Source organism: Danio rerio, chromosome 19 (genome assembly GCF_049306965.1).
Source record: "Danio rerio strain Tuebingen ecotype United States chromosome 19, GRCz12tu, whole genome shotgun sequence".
NCBI lineage: Eukaryota > Metazoa > Chordata > Actinopteri > Cypriniformes > Danionidae > Danio > Danio rerio.
This window is the reverse complement of record NC_133194.1, coordinates 9686380-9707051: the sequence shown is the minus strand read 5'-3', so window position 1 is coordinate 9707051 and position 20672 is coordinate 9686380. Positions and strand designations below refer to the sequence as shown.

General features: G+C 35.4%; 1 protein-coding gene across 1 annotated transcript in view; it reads right to left on the bottom strand.

The window, feature by feature from the left end:
• Positions 1-1041: 1041 nt before the first annotated feature.
• snx27a (sorting nexin 27a) overlaps positions 1042-20672 on the bottom strand; it is a 34725-nt gene continuing 15094 nt past the window's right edge. Inside the window, exons 2-13 of the mRNA NM_001045100.1 lie at positions 20328-20559; positions 19722-19914; positions 17928-17992; positions 17739-17843; positions 15140-15218; positions 10908-11071; positions 10008-10097; positions 7102-7251; positions 4049-4177; positions 3386-3445; positions 3257-3305; positions 1042-1167 (exon numbers count right to left, since the gene is read on the bottom strand). Of these exons, the coding sequence (NP_001038565.1) occupies positions 1100-1167; positions 3257-3305; positions 3386-3445; positions 4049-4177; positions 7102-7251; positions 10008-10097; positions 10908-11071; positions 15140-15218; positions 17739-17843; positions 17928-17992; positions 19722-19914; positions 20328-20559 (1384 nt within the window). The 3' untranslated portion in view covers positions 1042-1099. The remainder of the gene's footprint in view (positions 1168-3256; positions 3306-3385; positions 3446-4048; positions 4178-7101; positions 7252-10007; positions 10098-10907; positions 11072-15139; positions 15219-17738; positions 17844-17927; positions 17993-19721; positions 19915-20327; positions 20560-20672) is intronic.

Sequence of the window (20672 nt, the reverse complement as noted above, 5' to 3'; positions counted from 1 at the left end):
TGACCTCCATGGTAAGAAAAACAAACCCATGGAAGCCAATGGGAACAGGTTTTTACATTTTTTTAAAGATAATTTGAAAAATGTTAGAAACCTGTACCCATCAACCTCCATAGTAAGAAAAACAAATCCTATGGAAACCAGTTGTTACAGGTTTTCAACATTTTTAAAAGACATTTAAAAAAATTGTTAGAAAACTGTAACCATTGGCTTCCATGGTATTTGTTTGTCTTACTTTGAAAGTCAATGGTTACAGGTTTTCATCATTTTTCAAAAAACTCAAACAGATGTGTGACAAGTAAAGAGTGTGTGAATTACGACAGAAGTTTCATTTTTGGGTAAACGATCCTTCAATAAACATTTTAAAACAAATTTAGGTTGAAAAAGAGGACAGAAATCTCTCAAGTTTGATTAAAAAAAGGCTGAAAAATGCCATGAGGATGAATAAATGACAGACTGTTCTAGATCATTTTTAGGTTAACCCTTTAACACCCGTCCATGCATCCTTTTTAATAACACAAACACACACACACACATTTCCCATTTCTCTGCTGCCAGATGCGTTCACTCCTCAGTAACTAGAAATAAAATAAAAATCTAGCAATAACTCCATTATTTCAGAATGATCCCATACTAACTGTCTGTATGGAAACCTTGCTACATAATTTAATGAGCTTTTTTTTTTTGTTAAGGCATGACGTCTCTCCTTTCTTATATACTGATTTTTTTAAACCGTGATGTCAATCCGAATCACAAAGTGGTCATTTATTCCTCCGCTGCCCTGAAAACAGCTCTACGTTCTCTAACGCTCTCCAAAACTCTCCAGCCAGTAGACTTACAGAAGAGCCGCTCTCCTTCATGGAAGATCTGGTCTGTGTGGTTCCTGACATGTTTAAATGCGAGTCTCTACTGATGGGATGACCCACTGGTGCTCTGGATGTGGGGGTGAAGCGTCTCCCGCAGCGGTGCTTTGTGTGTCTGCGTTGGCTTATGGAGCGCTCCGCATCGGAAAGGCACACGTTTGTCTGGGTGGTCTGCGTGTTATGGTGGTCTGCTCTAGTGTGACTGATGCTGTTTCCCACAGGGCATCTGGAGAGGAGGTTTAGGACGTGGCTATCTCGCCCCCTAGGTGGCGCCATCCCTTCTGCTGCTCCAGCGGCGAGAGGTATTCTGCAGAACACACAAGAGTTTTATTAACCTTGTTGAACTTTAACATGAGTTTTTAAGATTTTGGTGTGTGTGTGTGTGTGTGTGTTTATGTTTAGAGATTTAATGTACACTTCAGTAAGGTTAAAGGGATAGTTCACGCAACAAAACAAATTCTCTCATTTACTCTCCTTCTAACCAGCACAAAAGAAGTTATTTTGAAGAATGCTGGACACAGGTAGCCATTATCCCCTTTCAGACAGTAATACCCATAAATATCCAGAAAATTACCAGAACGACTTTCCTGGTTAATTAAATATAGCACTTTTCACACAGTCAAGAACGTTCTGGAATTTTTCCAGAGGAAACCATTCACACATCCATTCCAAAATACCCATAAATTCTGACATCATAACCAGAAATGACCTCTAAACGGCTGCACTTGTATTTGTAAACAGAGAAGGGGGTCGGGCTTTGTTAATGGTACATGATATGAATGTGCTGGCACTCACCAGCTGAATTATTAAAACTACATAGATATAAAAAGCCTCTTAAAATACACAATTTTACAAAATTACTAAATCTCAATCATTACTTTTAAAAACTGAAATCATAAATATAATCCGGGCTGCATTAATTATAAAAAACACAGCAGCATTTCAATGACAATGCAATGCCAATGAAGCGATTTTTATACAATTTAAAAATGTTATCAATAATAATATCACATAAACATAATATAAAATCACTATTATAATATATGGCTTACATTTTAACTAATTATTAAATACAATTCATTGATTTGATTTATTTTCAAACAGAAATATCGTGCATAAAATATCATTAACAAAAAATACATTTCAACATGGTCGAAAATGGAGTTGGATGAAGCACAACTTATTATTTTCCCACCCCATAACCACATACATCATTCGTCTAGAAGTATATGAAACTTATTTCCTCTTTAACTTATCTCTTCTTTTTACATGAGACATATTTTATTCTTTTGGCATCTTTAATAAATTATATGTTTGATTCCATTTGTACTTTTACATTTTCTAATAAAAAGAAATAAATAAATAAAAAAAACTGCAAAATAGTTCTGCAAATAGGCATTAATTAAAAATTCCTCATACCTTTCTCATTTTTTCCATTTTCAATCACCTTCATCATTTATATTCCTTTAATGATATATATTTACACAACTTTTTAAATTGATTATTAATACCGACATTGTTTGAGAGTATGATCTAGACCAGCGATCACCAAACTTGTTCCTGGAGGGCCGGTGTCCTGCAGATTTAAGCTCCAACTCTAATCAAACACACCTGAACAAGCTAATCAAGGTCTTACTAGGTATACTTGAAACATCCAGGCAGGTGTGTTGAGGCAAGATGGAGCTAAACCCTGCAAGGACACCGGCCCTCCAGGACTAGGATTGGTGACCCCTGATCTAGACTGTTTCATAATTTCACACCACAGACAGACATACACACACTTTTGAAAGTTCTCCTAGTTTTCAACCTCCTAAAATTTTGTTCTTCTCTCAGATTACACCCCCCCCGTCTTTTTAAAAAAATAAAAAAATAAATTTTATATATATATATATATATATATATATATATATATATATATATATATATATATATATATATATATAGTAATAATTAATAATTATTCATAAATATGGCCACACATATGCTCTTATACACATACTAGCACATGAGTAGAATTGAAATAATAAATTATTTGCTCAAGAATAGCACTATTAAATAAATAAAAAACAAGCACATTTGCTGAGCTGTTTAATTTCCAGTCTATGCTCGGCCTGCAGGATTTAAATCCATCCATTTCCTGCATTGTGTTTTGATAATAAAGATAAGCTACCCTTATTTGTTTGATCTTGACTGAAGTTACAGGGTTCATTTATCCATCAACGGTTCAACTGAGCATCACACGCATTACATGTGACTTTATACTGGAATCCAAGTAGAGAACCAGCCATTCAGGTTTGTGTGCGACTATGGTCATCACATGAGTACACTTAGAAAAATCCCATTAACCCGTGTGTGTACGTGAGTGATAAAATGAGGGCAAAAGGTTTTCCTCTTACCGTTATTACTACAGTTCTTATTGCCTTTGTCTGAGGCCTCCTCTTCAACCTTTAACATATCAAATAGAAACTCATTAACAATGACAAGAAAGCTCCAGAAACTAAAACAGAAATGGAAGCTATTAATACCTCTTTCCTCCATTTGAGCTCACAGAAAATCCTCTCAAAGCACTCGTGCATGTAGTTAAACTGGAAACACACACACACATGCAGGGCATTACTGGCTTATTTCTGTTCAAAACTTGCAACCAGACTAGAAATGAAGGCGAAAAATAACTTGACATGTCCTCTGCGCTGGTAACATGACTGAAAGTGATGAATGCGCAAGCTCTGATCTAATCAAGTACACTAAAGTGTAGTCAAAATTTTTGCTATAAAACATTTCTGCTGTAATCTGCTGCATTGCACTGTTTATCCATTAAAGGTCCCGTGAAGTGCTTTGAAACAATGCATTTTGATTCAGTGTTTGACGTAATTTCTACCAAAACACGAAAAGAGGGTGGGACATAGTGTAGCTCCTCCCCTTTAAAAAGACACAGCCAATAGCGTTTTGATTTATTACCGCTCTGCCAGTAAGAGGGGTTGAGCACAAGTGCATCAAATAAGTGTCTTGAAGGGGGCGGGGCTTTTCAGGCCTTTAGATTGGAGCGTGTTTGTATTTGTTACTGGTGCAGCGGACCTGTAAAGTTTCTGTTTGTGTCAAGCCATTTTCATTGAGGAAACTAACACTGTACCAGACATTATTCAGCAGGTAAACAAAGCAGCGCTAATGTTCATCATCAGGTGACTTACATATGGAGTGAATATTTTGACCCAGCGAGGTTTCTTTTCTCCCCGCACGTATTCAAAGCAGAAGGCCATTCCCTCCTCATCCGTGTCCCATCGCTGCATCTCCGACCATTCAAACATGATCACCTGATTCTGGGGGTCAAAGACAAAAGACAGAAATCAAACAGAGGACTCTGTGGTCTTCTTTAAAGTGGCTAGGATCAGATGCTTTACAAAATGTGGTGATTTTCCTCTTGTATTTATTTGGTTATTGTTGAGTATTTTATTTATGATGTCACCGACAAATTCAAGTTTCACAAAAAGGCTTTTTTCCTTAAACCCTTCCTAAATTTATTAATGATTATTTTAGGTTGAGGTATTATTAGTAAGAAATTGAATGCAAGCAGCGTACAGTTGTTTGTAAAGCATACATCGCTATCTGCTGTTAAAAACACAGCTTCAAATCAAAGAGAGAATAGATAGTCTCTCTTTGATTGCAGCTAGCTCTCTGCAACTCTCAAATGGTCACGCACTAAAGCTAAGCAGGGCTGCGCCCGGTCAGTACCTGGATGGGAGACCACATGGAAAAGCTAAGTTGCTGCCGGAAGTGGTGTTAGTGAGGCCAGCAGGGGGCGCCCAACCTGCGGTCTGTGTGGGTCCTAATGCCCCAGTATAGTGACGGGGATGCTATACTGCTCAGTGAGCGCCGTCTTTCGGATGACCGAGGTCCTGACTCTCTGTGGTCGTTAAAAATCCCAGGATGTCCTTCGAAAAGAGTAGGGGTTTAACCCTGGCATCCTGGCCAAAACTGCCCACTGCCCTCTTTCCATCATGGCCTCCTAACCATCCCCATATTCAATTGGCTTCATCACTGTCTCCTCTCCACCAATCAGCTGGTGTGTGGTGTGCGGTCTGGTGCAAAACGGCTGCCGTCGCGTCATCCAGGTGGATGCTGCACACTGGTGGTGGATGAGGAGATCCCCCCCCCATTGTGTAAAGCGCTTTGAGTGCCCAGAAAAGCGCTATATAAATGTAAGGAATTATTATTATTATTATTATATTACATTTTGGGAAAAATAACTGAAATTTCTGCCATGAATCTGCTCCTGCGTCCTTAACTATATTGCACAGGAGATTGGTTGCTGTCATCTCGGGAGCCAATGAGTTTGCTCTTCATCAGTTTAAATGCTCCGTGTCATTTTACACTGCCAAGCTGCGGAGACCCTCCTCCCCCCCAGCTCTACCTGTGTTAGATCTGCTACAGGGCTTACGTATATATTATGTTTGCTGCAGTGTGTTATATTCTCAGACAGCATGTCTGTGTATATACTGGCAGTAGCAGGTCTCTGTACTTGCTCTGCCAAAATAAATCAAAGCAGCAGCAGCGCAGCAGATCTATACCACCAAGACCAAATACATCAACATTGCCATATACATATTCATTACCATACTAATTCCAGATAGTGGTAATGACAGAAATAAATAAATTGCAGAATCAGTTACTTTAGTGAACGCAAGTTATTTATTTGGGTCTGATGGAAAGCACTGTATTCATCGTCAAACTGGGGAAAGATAGGTGAAGTCAGTGAAAGGTTCAGGAGGAAGTGTCATGTTTGGGAAGTGTTTTCTGCAGCGGAAGTTTACTGGTACATGGCTGAGTGAATGCAAATATTTATCAGAAACTCCTCCTCCGACAAGTGGTTTCTTCCCTGCATTCATCAAACAACCAGCATGCAAATTTCATGCAGCCCTGATAATAATGTTAAGGGTAAAAAAAGCCACTCTGCTGAGCAAACTGTTGAAGAAGAGTGGATCAAGATCACTTCCTACTCATTTTGACAGTTGTAACCGTCTTTTTTCATTATTTTAATCTCTTCGTTTTCTAAGAATTTTTTTGTTGTTGTTGTTGAAGGTCCTTGGTTATTTTGTAAAACTGTTCTATTTGTATTGTTGCACCACAATTAAAATCCTTAAGACTTAGAGTAGATACAAATTAGAGTATATACAGTTGAATTCTGAATTATTAGCCCCCCTGTATATTTGTACCCCAATTTCTGTTTAACGTAGAGAAGATTTTTTTCAACACATTTCTAAACATTCATTCATTTTCTTTTTGGCTTAGTCCCTTTATTAATCCGGGGTCGCCACAGCGGAATGAACCGCCAACTTATCCAGCATGTTTTTTTTACGCAGCGGATGCCCTTCCAGCTGCAACTCATCTCTGGGAAACAAACAAACAAACAAACAAACAAACAAACAAACAAACAAACAAACACACACACAAACACACACAAACACACACACAAACACACACACAAACACACACACAAACACACACACAAACACACACACAAACACACACACAAACACACACACACACACACACACACACACACACACACACACACACACACACACACACACGACAATTTAGCTTACCCAATTCACCTGTACCGCATGTCTGGTACTGGAGCACCCAGAAAAAACCCATGCGAACGCAGGGAGAACATGCAAACTCCACACAGACATGCCAACTGATCTAGCCGAGGCTCGAACCTGCGACCCAGCGACCTTCTTGCTGTGAGGCGACAGCACTACCTACAGCACCCCCACATTTCTAAACAGAGCAGTTTTAATAACTCATTTCTAATAACTGATTTCTTTAATCTTTGCCATGATGACAGTACAGAATATTTGACTAGATATTTTTCAAGACACTAGTATTCAACCTAAAGTGACATTTAAAGGCTTAACTAGGGTAATTAGGCCAGTCATTGTAAAATGATGGTTTGTTCTGTAGACAATTGAAAAAAATATTTCTTAAGTGGGCTGATATTATTGACCTTAAATGGTCCAGAAGAAAAAATATAGGAAACACTGTGAAAAATTCCTCGCTCTGTCAAACATAATTTGGAAAATATTTGAAAAGATTGACAGGAGGGCTAATAATTTTAACTTCAACTGTATGTCTGGAAAAGTCAAATAAATAAAAGTCATGCGTTCATAAGTGGTTTGCAATTTGGATCTCCACTGTATCTATAAATGAAGTAAACCCAGTCTGCTCATCTTTCTCTCACCTCCAGAGTGCCGTCCTCTGTGCAGGCGTGCAGTTTGAAATGCTTCATGCTGACGGCTGTGATCACGTGACCTTTCCTCCGAGAGTCACAGGGACAGTGAGGAAATGTCACCTCATTGTATCCTTCACATGAACGCAAGAGACTCAGATACTGAAAAAGATAGAGAAACAAAAGATTATTTGACTTTAAAACTAAATGTTTTGAATACACTACCTGACAAAAGTCTTGTTGTCAACGTTTCAGGAACAACAAATAATAACTTAACTTTTAGTTGATCATTTGATATCAGAAGTGGCTCATATGAAAGGCAAAGGCCTCTAGATTACGCTTAATTTACCAAAATAAAATATGATGATGTCTTGAATTTTAATTATTTAAATAGGACAGTAAGGTCTGACTTTACTTGAATATGGTGTATAACTCTTATTAGCTTGGACAACTGCATCCATAATGTACATCTCTGCAATGACTCAAATAACTTAATAAAGTCATCTGGTATGCAAAAGAAAGTGTTCTTGCAGAACTTTCAGAGTTCATCAATATTCTCTGGATTCATTTTCAACGCCTCCTCTTTCATCTTACCCCAGACATGCTCAATAATGTTCATGTCTGGTGACTGGGCTGGCCAATCCTTGAGCACCTTTACTTTCAGGATCTTTGATGTGGAGGCTAAAGTATGAGAAGGAGCGCTCTTCTGCTGAAGAATTTGCCCTCTTCTGTGGTTTGTAATGTAATGGGCAGCACATATGTTGATACCTCAGGCTGTTGATGTTGCCATCCACTCTGCAGATCTCTCGCACACCCTCATATTAATTGTAACCTCAAACCATGATTTTTCCTTCACCAAACTTGACTGATTTCTGTGAGAATCTTGGGTCCATGTGGGTTCCAATAGGTCTTCTGCAGTATTTGTGATGATCGGGATGCAGTTCAATAGATGATTCATCAGAAAAAAATTCAGCTTCAACCTTCTGCTACTTTTAAAAATTATCAACTAGAAAGTCAAGTTATTACGTGTTGCTCTTACAAACTGGGATCAACGACAAGACTTTTGTCGGGTAATGTAGATTTTGCTTTGTGATAATGAAAGGTAAGCTGTACAGGACACATTTCACACCAAAATTAATTAATGAATTACTAAAATGCAAGAATAATGATTGATGATAATGATATTTTCCTTCCAGTAATTAGAATTTGGAAGGAAAATATATAGGAAATTAAACTAAAATAAATGTTGCAATGGAAAAAATATACCTATATTATTAAAATAAGAAATTTTACCCATTTTATTTTTAAAATACCTTTATAAAAGTTTATTTTGCCTTCGAACATAAAGGATAATTGAGCTTAAAGTTACATAAAATAGGTCTAATTTTTACAAAATTTATAACATTTAATTATTTAAAGGTAAAGCATGACCATGACAACACTGACAGTATTTATATGATGCCAAGGAATTTTTCAAAAAATTTTTTTAAATACTCTAATAATAGTTTTTTTTTTACCTTCGAACATAAAGAATAAAAGTAATAAAAGTTGTATTATATAAGTCTGATTTTTACAAAATGTATTTATTGTTATTATATTGAGGTGAAGCATGACTAAAACAATGCTGACAGTATTTTCACTACAGTGCTCAGCATAATGGAGTACACCCCGTTTTGAAAATGAATATCTCTCAATGAATATAGTCAATGTATTTTTGTGCATTTAAGCAAAACAAATTTGTTAAACAGATATATTTATTAAAATAATATTTTAGTCACAAAACATATTTAGAAATTGAAAAATAATACAATTAAATTTTAAGCAAAATATTGCAAAAAAGAAGACAACCTACAAAATTTTAACAAAATCTTTACATTTTTTTGCTTCTCTTGATTTTTCCTCATTTAAAAAAAAAATTTGCATTTTATATTTTTCTATAAATATATATTTGGGTGTACTAGTTTTTGAACCCTGTTTGCACTGCCAGGTCTTGATGCCCAATTCCGATTTGTTGTCTATATCTGATTTTTCTGGCCTGTCCGTTTACACATTTTTAAAATTGTGACCCATATCCAGTTCATATGTTTACACTCGCCATACAAATTACGACGTTGCGCATGCAAAAGGCAGGCTCTAGGCTAGCATCTGAGCCACAGTAGCTACGATGGAAGAAACGGTCTTGTTTTTAGCTCTGTGAAATATGCAAAGTTCAACTTTAAAATGCGCCTGTGGTTTATATATGGTGTCCGACACCATTCAGAGGAATTTGTGGGTAGGAGAGATCACACATCTGGTGCGAGCAAATTGTGGCGACTGACCACTTTCCACACATGCACTTCCTTCTACGTCATTAAACTGCAGAGAAGTACCACATTGTCACAAGTTTAATGACAAACAAAATGGAATGCCTCAATAAATCCGATCTGCCTGTTTACATGATAGTCACATATCCAATTTATTTGCACATACAGTATGAAGGAGGCCTGAAACAGATCTATGAATATCCGAATGCATGCATTTACTTGGTCATAGAACCGATCCAATCTGTGTCACATGAGCAAAAAAAAAAATCAGAATTGGGTCGCTATTAACTGGCAGTGTAAATGGGGCTCCAGATTTGGCTTCATTACTGACTAATCTAGTGCGTATGCACAAATATAATATTGTATAGCTTCCTATTAAAAATATGAATTTAAAAGAGAGATTTGTGAGGGGTGTACTATATATGCTGAGCACTGTATGTGATGACTGACTCTAAAAATATATATATATTTTTTTCTGCCTTCAAACATGAAGGATTGATGTAATAAAAGTATATTAAATATCTCTGATTTTTACACAATGTATTTTAATTTCATATTTTGAGGTGAAGTGTGCCCAGGACAGTGCTGACAGTAGGTTTACAAATTCTAAGAGACCGTTGTCATCTTTCTCTGTTCTGCTAGTTTTTGCAGCTGGTACGCTTTATCCTCCGCTTTAATGAATCCCTTCTTCACATCATCCTGTGCCTGAAAAAAAAAAGACGACAAAAACAGAATGTAAGAGAAGAGCAGCTCTGACCAATGTGATAATATGCGGATAAGATGAAATATGCTCAAGGATCTGCTTTATAGACATCTTATCTGACTTTCATTATACAAAAACACAGTGTGGCATTAGATGACGCATCAGGCAGACACCTCGCAAGCTGTACAAAGTTCATCTGTGCAGTTTATAGTCAGCATTTACGGTGTTGGGTGAAGAGTTCATATTTATTGCTTTTGCCTACAAGAATCAATCATAAAGTCCTCTGAAATCTAAATCTACATGTGTTTTTATCAATGCTAGTCTTAAAGGGTCAATTCACCTAAAAATTCGGTTATTAATTACTCACCGTTATGTTGTTTCAGTCCTTAGAGACCCTTGTTCATCTTCAGAAGATAAATTAAGATAGTAATTGAAATCAGAGAGCTCCCTCATCCTCCATAGATAACAAAAGTCAATAGAATAGATATTCAAAGTAGGGCTGGGCGATATGGCCTTTTTAAAAAAATCCTTTTTTTTTTCAAAAACAAATTGATTTACGATTCAAATTTTTTTTTTTCCCCTCACAAAAAAAATTTAATTAATTAAATTTTTAAACAGGGAAAAAAAACTATTAATCAAGAATGCATGGTTATATGGTGTCATGGCTTTGCAATCCAAAAATATCATTATAATGGACGTCAACGGGGCAAAAACAGCCCCAAACTTAGCGAAAGGGTCATCAATTTGAACAGTTAACAAGGGTTAAGGCACTTCAGGAGACATTTGTCCGCTGTAAAAGACAGAATTGACACCTGATGGAAGCAGTAGTGCAGGGCGAGAGGGTTGTCCCGCAGCAGATCCTCTTCCTGTGTGCTGAAGAGCCACTTGCGCATGGTCAGACACGTCCCGGGAACCGCTGAGGTGTAGTTCTGGACATACAGCTTGTGTGGAAACTCATTAGGAGCCAGTTTGCGCACTTTAGGAAGAAATGGTGAGATTGATAAGAAATAATTAGTAGGCGATTTACATAAGTAAAACATTTTGATAACAACAGATTTACAGGTTTGTGTGAGGAACAGAATTATAGCTGACCCCAAAAAATGATCATTTACTGTTCATTTATGCACCTTCAGGTGATAATGTAGCAAGTAATGTAACATTAAAATAATCTTAAGCTGAAACAGACTCAAAAATTACATTTTCAAATATATTTAAATGAAAATATTTTACATTGAAATAATATATGTGACAGGCGACACAGTGGCTGGCACTGTCGCCTCACAGCAAGGAGGTCGCTGGTTCAAGTCCTGGCTGGGCCAGTTGAAATTTCTATGAGGAGTTTGCATGTTCTCCCCGTATTCGCGTGGGTTTCCTCCGGATACTCCGGATTCCCACACAGTCCAAAGACATGCGGTATAAGTTCCCAGTACTGGGTTGCATCCCCTGAGTAAATCAAATGCCAAAATAGTTGGTGGTTCATTCCGCTGTGGTGACCTCTGATAAATAAGGGACTAAACTGAAGGAAAATGAATGAATGAATAATATATGTGACCTCAGACAGACTTATGTTGCATAGGTATATTTTTGGTAGTAGCCAAAAAAAACACGTTATGGGTCCAAATGGTAATTTTTTATTATAATTATAACTTATTATTATTTAGTATTACTAAATGGCTTCATGGAACATTATCTTAAATGTCCTCAATTTTTAATAGTAAAGTGCATCATTCATTTAGACAGATTTCTTTCAGTAATTGATCATATCTCAGCTAAACATTGCCATAACAAATGATACATCAATGGAAAGCTTATTTATTATTCAGCTTTTGGATGATGTTATAAATCTCAATAAATTAAAAAAAAAAAAACCCACTTATGACTGGTTTTGGAGTCCAGGGTCACATTTCACTTTCTTATTTGTAATTTTTATCAAAAAAACAAAACAAAACAAAACAAAAACAAAAACAAATGCAGCTTCAAGTCGGAACAATGCATTTTTGACTATAACCAAAAAGTATACACCTATGCAACTTAACCTCCCAGGACTTGAGACAGCACATTTTTGAATGTTTTTTATTTTGTTACAGACCTACAGTGTCATCCTGCAACTATTTTAACTGTCCAAAATGAGAAAAAAAAGTTGTTTTTACTCTCTGATAGTCAAAGCAAGTTAAAAAAAAAAACTATGTAAAATATGCATTAAAAACAATCTGGAAAAAGTGTTTTATGTAAATTCGGACCATTTAAAACTAGAATCATTTTTCTGTAAAAGTACATCACACTTAGATTTTTATTGTAATTAGGTTCCAATAAGCCCAAATAGCAAAGAGAAATAAAAAATGCATGTAAAAAAACACCTTGGGCCTTAAGAGGATAAGACAGTCTGGGGTCACATCTATTATTTCAATATAAATGATCTGGTTTACATTTTAATATATTTGAAATGTAATTTATGAGTCAGTTTCAGCTTCAAATCCTTTTACATAAAACATAAAAAGAGACTCAAAAACATTAAAAATAGAAATGCACTGACGCATGAGTCAAAACAATTAAGGCACATTTCTACACTGTTGGTCATCAGATGATAATCAAGGCTGATTATATTACCTTAGGCAAGGCAAGTTTATTTATATAGCACATTTCATACACAATGGTAATTCAAAGTGCTTTACATAAACAACAATAAAAAAGATAAAATACAAATAAAATAATTCTTAAAAGAATACAAATGTAATCAAAAGAAGGTGGAATACGATTCAAATTCATGATGTATGTAAGATTTAGCAGGATGAAACTCATGTATCTTAAAGAATTTAAGAAAACTTATTCTTCACAATTTCATTATTGAGTTAAGTTTGATATTTCTAAATGAGTTTTCTGTTTATGACAGACCAGATACTCTGAAACTATTTGCTGAAATGGAGAGATGTTCTGTGCATTTCGGTAGAACTTACACACACTCCATGTACTTATTATCATAAATATAATTAATTAGGCATAATTACATGCGACTAATCTTCAACATGACCCTGACCAAATAGTAAGTGCATGTTATGATTTAATGCTACTCAGTAGTTAAATGAATAGTTACACTGTGAAAAGGGCACCTTAAAGAAAGTGTAACCTTCAGTTCTTTCAAAAATAATTATTAAATAGGAATGAAGTATAAAAAGGCAGATTGTATCAGCTGAGAAATTTTTACAGGGTGCCCACGCTTTCACGAACAGCAGATTCAAGGACTTGAAGCACCATTCATTTTAAATTAAGCAGTATGCAGTTCCACAAAGGGCATTACTGTACACTTACACTTAAAATTTACATTCAAAATATTGTTCAAAGAATAAAAATGTATTTTTTTAATTCGCTGATTCTGCAGGTTGCATTTCCTAAATTTTCATTGCTAATTTTAAGATAATTGAAATGGTTTGTTTTGGTTCAATTTGGAATTTCCCCAACCAACGCAGAGCCCAGGGGATCAGAGCGAGTGCTCCGACCAATAATAAATGAAGAATAGTTGCAACTAGAATAACATCCCAATAGCATCTATAAACTATAAACTGACACTTAACAAGTCTTTAGTAAGTAATTTACTGATTGTTGATGATCTATTACTAATTTATCAGGTACAGTTAGAAACCATTAAAATACAGTTAACAAGTCATTTATAACTTGTTAACTAACAGCTTGTAAGTAGTCTACTGGCTATCTATAAGGCACAGTTATAAATAATTAACAAACTATTAACTATTATTTAACAAGTGATTTATAAACCATTAACTAACAGTTCATTACTGATCTACTCGTTATAACGGATAGTTATTCTAAAGCGTTACCAAACTTCGCAATGACAAACTATTGTAACTGATCAACTAATCATAACTGGACATTGGGCATGCCACGAAGTGACTACTGTGGATGTGTACATTGTGATATCGATGCTGAAACAATATATTGTGCAGCCGGTTAGTATCAATACATCTCTAATAATAAATAACCTACCAAACCTAAGCTTCAGAACAATGGTGTATATTTAAGCACCGATATTTCAAAAATTAAAAACTCATTCCTTGAATATTTTCAAAGAATCAACTGCTCTTGATTAAATGATTCATCTGATGAGTTTGAACTCACTCATTGACTTAATGATCAGGTCAACTTACAGTAGATTTCTTTAGTCTACTATCAAAAGGATAGTGCAGAATTCACACATTTAACTCTTCTGCTACAACTCCTTCCATGTACGAAAGTTAAAAGGCACTGAATATTTATTCACAGTGAATATTTATTCACCATTCAGCCGTTACAAAACTACAAACAAAAACATTCTTCTATAAAATAGCCAAGAACAGTTTTACTAAAGATTTACACAGAAATTTGCTATTAACAAGGAAAAATGTCTTTACTGGGTTCAGCAGCACCTTATCAGAGCTTGGCAGCCGAGTCAAACATTATTCGTTTGATTAAAAAGGACTCACAAAACAGCAGTTTAATCGTCCTTAATAAGAATAATAAGCTCAATTACTTTTGACTTCATAACAAGGTCAAACGCTTTCCTCAGTGAATGTAAAAATGCTTTCTTCCCTTCAAGCCATAAACTGATTCATAACACACAAGCGCATACTCACGTACAGCTGTCTTTATGGGGACTTCCCATAGACATTATGATTTTAATACAGTATATTATATCCCTCTACCCATAAACCCACACTCACAGGAAATTATCTTCAAATTTAAAAAATACCCCATTATGTCATTTATGAGCCGTTTTCCCTCATGGGGACCAAAAAAATGTCCCCACACAGTGGTCAAAATTGACTGGTATTGTGATAACTAAAGTGTTAACTAATTCATTTATTAACACATTAATATACTGCATGTTTAGTTTACATATGAGATATAGTATTGCTGAATAAATGTGTTGTTCATAGTTAAGTGGTGTTATCTATACCATCAACAAATACATTAGTGTATGTGGAAGTAAACATTGTGGCATTGCTATACATTTGATATGTATATACACAATATAAACCAAGCGAGTGCTCACCAAACGAATGGTTAATAACTTCAAAAAGAGCAAAATAACTGGCCATCATGCTGTCCATCCCAACCTTCACAACAAGAGCCTGAAAAACAGATCAAAAGAGTTGGTATGAACATATGAATGGTATGAATGAGTTGGTATGAATGTGGTATGAACATAATGAAGACTAAATCTGAGCACATATATAGGCATAAACATATAAACAATGCTCAGCACAAATCAGTACCAAAAGCAAAACCGGAACTAATGAACAATATTATTACAATTCAAAAAGGAGTACAGCCAAATTAATATGTTAGCGATAAATATTAAATAAAATGTTAATAAAGAGGAGAAAAAAAAAAGAGAGATATAAAATTTTGTTGATTGATTTCTTGTAATAACTAGTTGAATTTAAATTGATAATGTTTCTATTCTTCAAACTCTTATTTTAATAGATATAACTGTTTAATAAAACCGTTTTGTTTAAATTAGGGGTCACCAATCTCGTTCCTGGAGGTCTGGTGTCACTGCAGGGTTTAGCTCCAACTTGCCTCAACACCCCTGCCTGGGTGTTTCAAGTATACCTAGTAAGACCTTGATTAGCTTGTTCAGGTGTGTTTGATTAGGGTTGGAGCTAAAATCTAAAGGACGCCGGACCTCCAGGAACAAGTTTGGTGAACCCTGGTTTAAATGCGCAACAATATATTGAATTGAAGAAATGGATAAAAATATTTATTTATTCATTGAAAATATTCCTTTATGCTTAGGACTGTATATTGTGCCTCATTTGACTTTTAATTCTAATCCGAATGCCAAATTCACTGACTTTACCCAAACTTTCTAAAGACTAAAAAGCTAAATTTCATTACCCTTTCTATCCTATATCTCATGTAGCATTGTAATTTAAATGTGTCTTCCAGTCTCATTTACTTCCATTACATTTAAGCATAAAATCATATATTTTTAAATAAATTTGTTTGTCAAGCAGGAAAGTGATAAATTAGCTCGAAAAAAATGGATCAACTATAGCAATGTAAATAAATGCGCAGAAAGACATTTTGACAAAAGAAGAAAAGTTCAAATTTTTACATGACAAAAAAGCCTGTAAAATTCATTACTTCTAATGTCTGTAATAGACCTTTTAAAAATCCATGATAATCAAAAAATCCATGACCAGTGGGAACCCTGTTTTTACCTTGGACAAAGTGGGGTAAAGTGTATTTCATATGTTTTAGAGACATGTACTGTAGTCAAAAGTCGAAATGATTCGCCCACCTTTGATTTTTTTCCTTATTTTTTTATATTTCCCAAATTATTCTTAAAAAAGCAAGACATTTTTCACAGTATTACCTATAATATTTTTTCTTCTAGAAAAAAGACTTGTTTTATTTCAGCTAGAATGAAAGCAGTTTTTTAAAAAACATTTGAATATAATTACAATATTTTAATTTAATATTATTAGCCCTATTAAGCTATATTTTTTTTCGACAGTCTGCAGAACAAACCGTCTTTAAATAGTGACTTGCCCAATTACCCTAACTTGCCTAATAAACGTAATCAAGCCTTTAAATTTCACTTTAAGTTGAATACTAGCATCTTGAATAATGCATTCATTCATTTTCTTGTTGGTTTAGTCCCTTTATTAATGCAGGGAGAGCATGCAAACTCCACACAGAAACGCCAACTGAGCCGAGGGTCGAACCAGCGACCCAGCGACCTTCTTGCTATGAGGTGATAGCACTACCTACTGCGCCACAAATCAGAGATCGTAAGAGTCTGTATGTGATCATATATGTTGCATTTATTAATTTATTTTATATAGTTGCAGACGTTACAGTAGGCTATTTCGCACTGTCATTGATCTGAAGCTATAATAAAATTATGTTAATAGAAAAGTTAGTAATAAACATTTATACAGAAGTATTTATGTGTATAAAGCATCTGTCTTGTGAGAAGTGCCTCTCATGATATGTGAATGACCCGTACAGCTTTACTGTAGACATTTTCTCGAGCGAAAATGACGTTGACTGAACCTTTCTGTCGTACACCACACCAGAAAGTACCATTGGTACCCTTTTAGCAGTGGCAACACAAGCCTGATAAAGGTGACCCACACCATACCGTACTGTACCACTCACTGGAAATCTCTCGTTTCAACATATTCAAATATGTGATAAAAAAAAAAAGTATGTTTGATTTATTTCCTATTACTTTTGCCCAATTGGGTCATTATCAAAAATCCTTAGTGTTTAGCCATGTGTAAGTCTAAAATGTAATTCTTAATGGCCTTAAAAGAGTCTTTAAAAGTCTTGAATTTATCTTTACCATGATGACACTACATAATATTTTAACTAGATATTATTCAGATATTCACTATATATCTGTGATTTTAGATCTTTTTAAGACCCTGCGGACACCCTGAAAAAAATATTTGAAATTAGTTAATAAAACTAATACATTCAATAAACAGAAAATGGGGGGAAATATACATGGGCTAATAATTCAGGAGGGCTAACAACTTTAAGTGTATGTAAATTGTAACTATATGTTATATGCCAGTGTCAAATATGAATTTCAGACCATAAAAGTCAAGTAAAGAACGACTTGCATGAAGTTTTACCTGGTAAACCTGATCAGTGGTGCTGTTCTTCTGAACCCTCACTGAGGCTGTAGTTTTATCAGGCAGTGCTATTCGCAGCTCCACATCCGTTATGCCGTTGTGGTTCTTTAATAGAAGACACGCGTAGAAAGCATTGTTAAGCAAAACCACATTCACACAGAATTACAGTGTTTGCCAATATGTACTTACCTCATTTGATTCAGACAGGAATTCTTGCATAATGTCACTCTCACCTATGATCCGCACTGAGCACACTGAGAAGAGAGAAAGAGGGTGGGGGGGTTTAGTAAAGAGTTTGTTAGAAGTATATGATGATATCTGATGCATGTACCACAAACTGACTGTGAACAAGTGTCAAAAAACCCAAAACATTTCCTGGTGGTTCACTGCACAGACCACTGAACAAAACACCCTGAACGCAACTTTCAAAAAAACAATGACACTTAAGGCTGGTTTTGTGGTCCATGGTCACATTTTTTTTTCTTGTGTGATATAATCAAAATAAATGCAGCCTTGGTGAACGGACGTGAAAATGTATCATGATGTATAAATCAAATGAATGGGTTTCATAGCGCATCGCTTTCCAAGTCTGGTGTGAAAGCTGCTACAAAATACGGTGCATCCTTATAATCTATTTATTTTGATTTAAAAACATTTTCAGTAAATAAAATTAATCTCAAATGTAACTTAAAACATTCAAATATAAAAACACTAATTGGACAAATTACTTCTATAACTGGTATTACAACCAAGTTTAGTTTTCAGTGTATTTTGTTGAAGGGATCAAGATAAAAAATAAAACAACAAGAAGTTAATATTCTGCGAGTTACATTTTAGATAAAATATTGTCTGTTTTGGTAATGAAAAGAGTTCCAGACAGGGCAGAACATTCGTTGAACATCGCCACATTGTTCTGTTACTGAATGAATCTAATTTTGACCAAATTGAGTGAGTCTGCAATTCAATGTCCCATTTATGAAGCGTCACTTGCTTTGTTTATTCATTCATTCATTTTCCTTCAGCTTAGTCCTTTATTCATCAGGGGTTACCACTGCGGAATTAACCGCCAACTATTCCAGCATATGTTTTACGCAGCGGATGCCCTTCCAGCCACAACCCAGTACTGGAAAACACCTATACACTCTCTCATTCACATGCACACTCATACACTATGGGCAATTTAGTTAATCGAATTCACCTATAGCACATGTCTTTGAACTGTGGGGGAAACCAGAGCACCGGTACACAGGATGAACATGCAAACTCCACACAGAAATGCCAACTGGCCCTGCTAGGACTAAAACCAGCAACCTTTTTGCTGCAAGGCGACAGTGCTAACCACTCAGCCGCCCCTTGCTTGTTTATTAAAAAATAAATTATAATTAAGGATGACTTGTCGCCACCTACTGGTGGATTGGTGTATCAACGAAAATCAGCATAAACGATAAAAAAGTATCTGCACCTAAAATAATAAAGTATAACTAATTTTGTCAATATTGAGCGCCCCTAAGTGAGCTGACTTTTGTGTCACACTGTCACTTTTGCCATAAACTCTTATTACATGAATTCGCCTTAATCTTCAAAAAATGAACTTGAGTGGAAAATTTGTGAGGCAAAAAACTTAAACAAGTGAGGCAGTGCTTTTTAAGTTTTGTGTGAACACAACATCAGTTTCAAGTAAAACTAAATTTGAGTGAGCAATTAATAACATCATTTTCATTTTGGTGTTTATATAGTTAGCAGGACCACACACACACACTATAAATGCACATAAGCTGTATATATATAGTTTAAATGCTAAAACAAATCTTAAAGTTATGACAAACTTACGGATTTAACAAAAAAACTCTGAAATAACACGTTTTAGTGAATCTTAATTAGTTGTACTTAACGCAGAAAGACTTTTAAACACAGAACACCTCACTTAAATGATTTTATGTTGAAATGTTTAGTGTTAATTCAGGTATTTTGGAGTATTTTCACCTCTCTCCATGTATTCCTCTAATCCTCTCCTGCGAGCGTCCAGCTGCTGTTCAGACAGCGAAAAAGGCCACTTTCCTGGCAGCTTGGGGAAAGTGTAGTTGGAGAACTCTCTCTTCAGGTTCTGATGAAGTATCGCAAACTCTCGATAGCGCTTCGAGCACAGCTGTCTGCCGGACATATACACATTATACACCTAAAATAGAAAAAAAAAAAAAAAAAAAGAATATTAGCACTAACAGATAAAAGATTTAAAAAAATCTGTATTGTCAAATGATTAATCATGATTAATAACATCCAAAATAAATGGTTGTATTAACATAATATGCATGTGGCTTTTAAACAATTTAAAACTTTTTTATTCTATCTGAAATAAAACAAATAAGTATTTCTCCAAAAGAAAAAAAAACTGATAGAAAATACTATGAAAAATGCTCTGTTAAAGATCATTTGGGAAATATTAAAAAAAAAAGAAAAAATGTAAATAAAAATCACAGGAGGACTAATAATTTTGACTTTAACAGTACATGCTTTTGTAGATTCATATATATAACATAATACTACGTAACGCATATTGTTCTTTTAAATAAATCATTCAGTGCAACTCACCACAAACTTCTCCGAGTGCTGCTCCACGTGTTTGTATGTGGGGACTGAAATGGGGACAGCCTGTTTGTCGCTGTAGTCGTAATTGGGCTGAACTGCACCTTCTTCGCTGGTGTCGAGTCCATCTGCTTCTTGCGCCGGGATGGAGAGCACGGTCAGCACCAGCTCCCTCTCTCCAGCCCGGATCAGGTCCACCACCTGCTTGTGTGTCGCCCCCTCCACGCTCACCCCATTCCTGCAGGACAAACCGGGGAAAAAAATGGGTAACGTTGTAGGATGACTTCGGGCTTTAAAATACATCTCTTATGCACATTCTAGCAGACCACAAATGCATGAAAGGGCACCTAT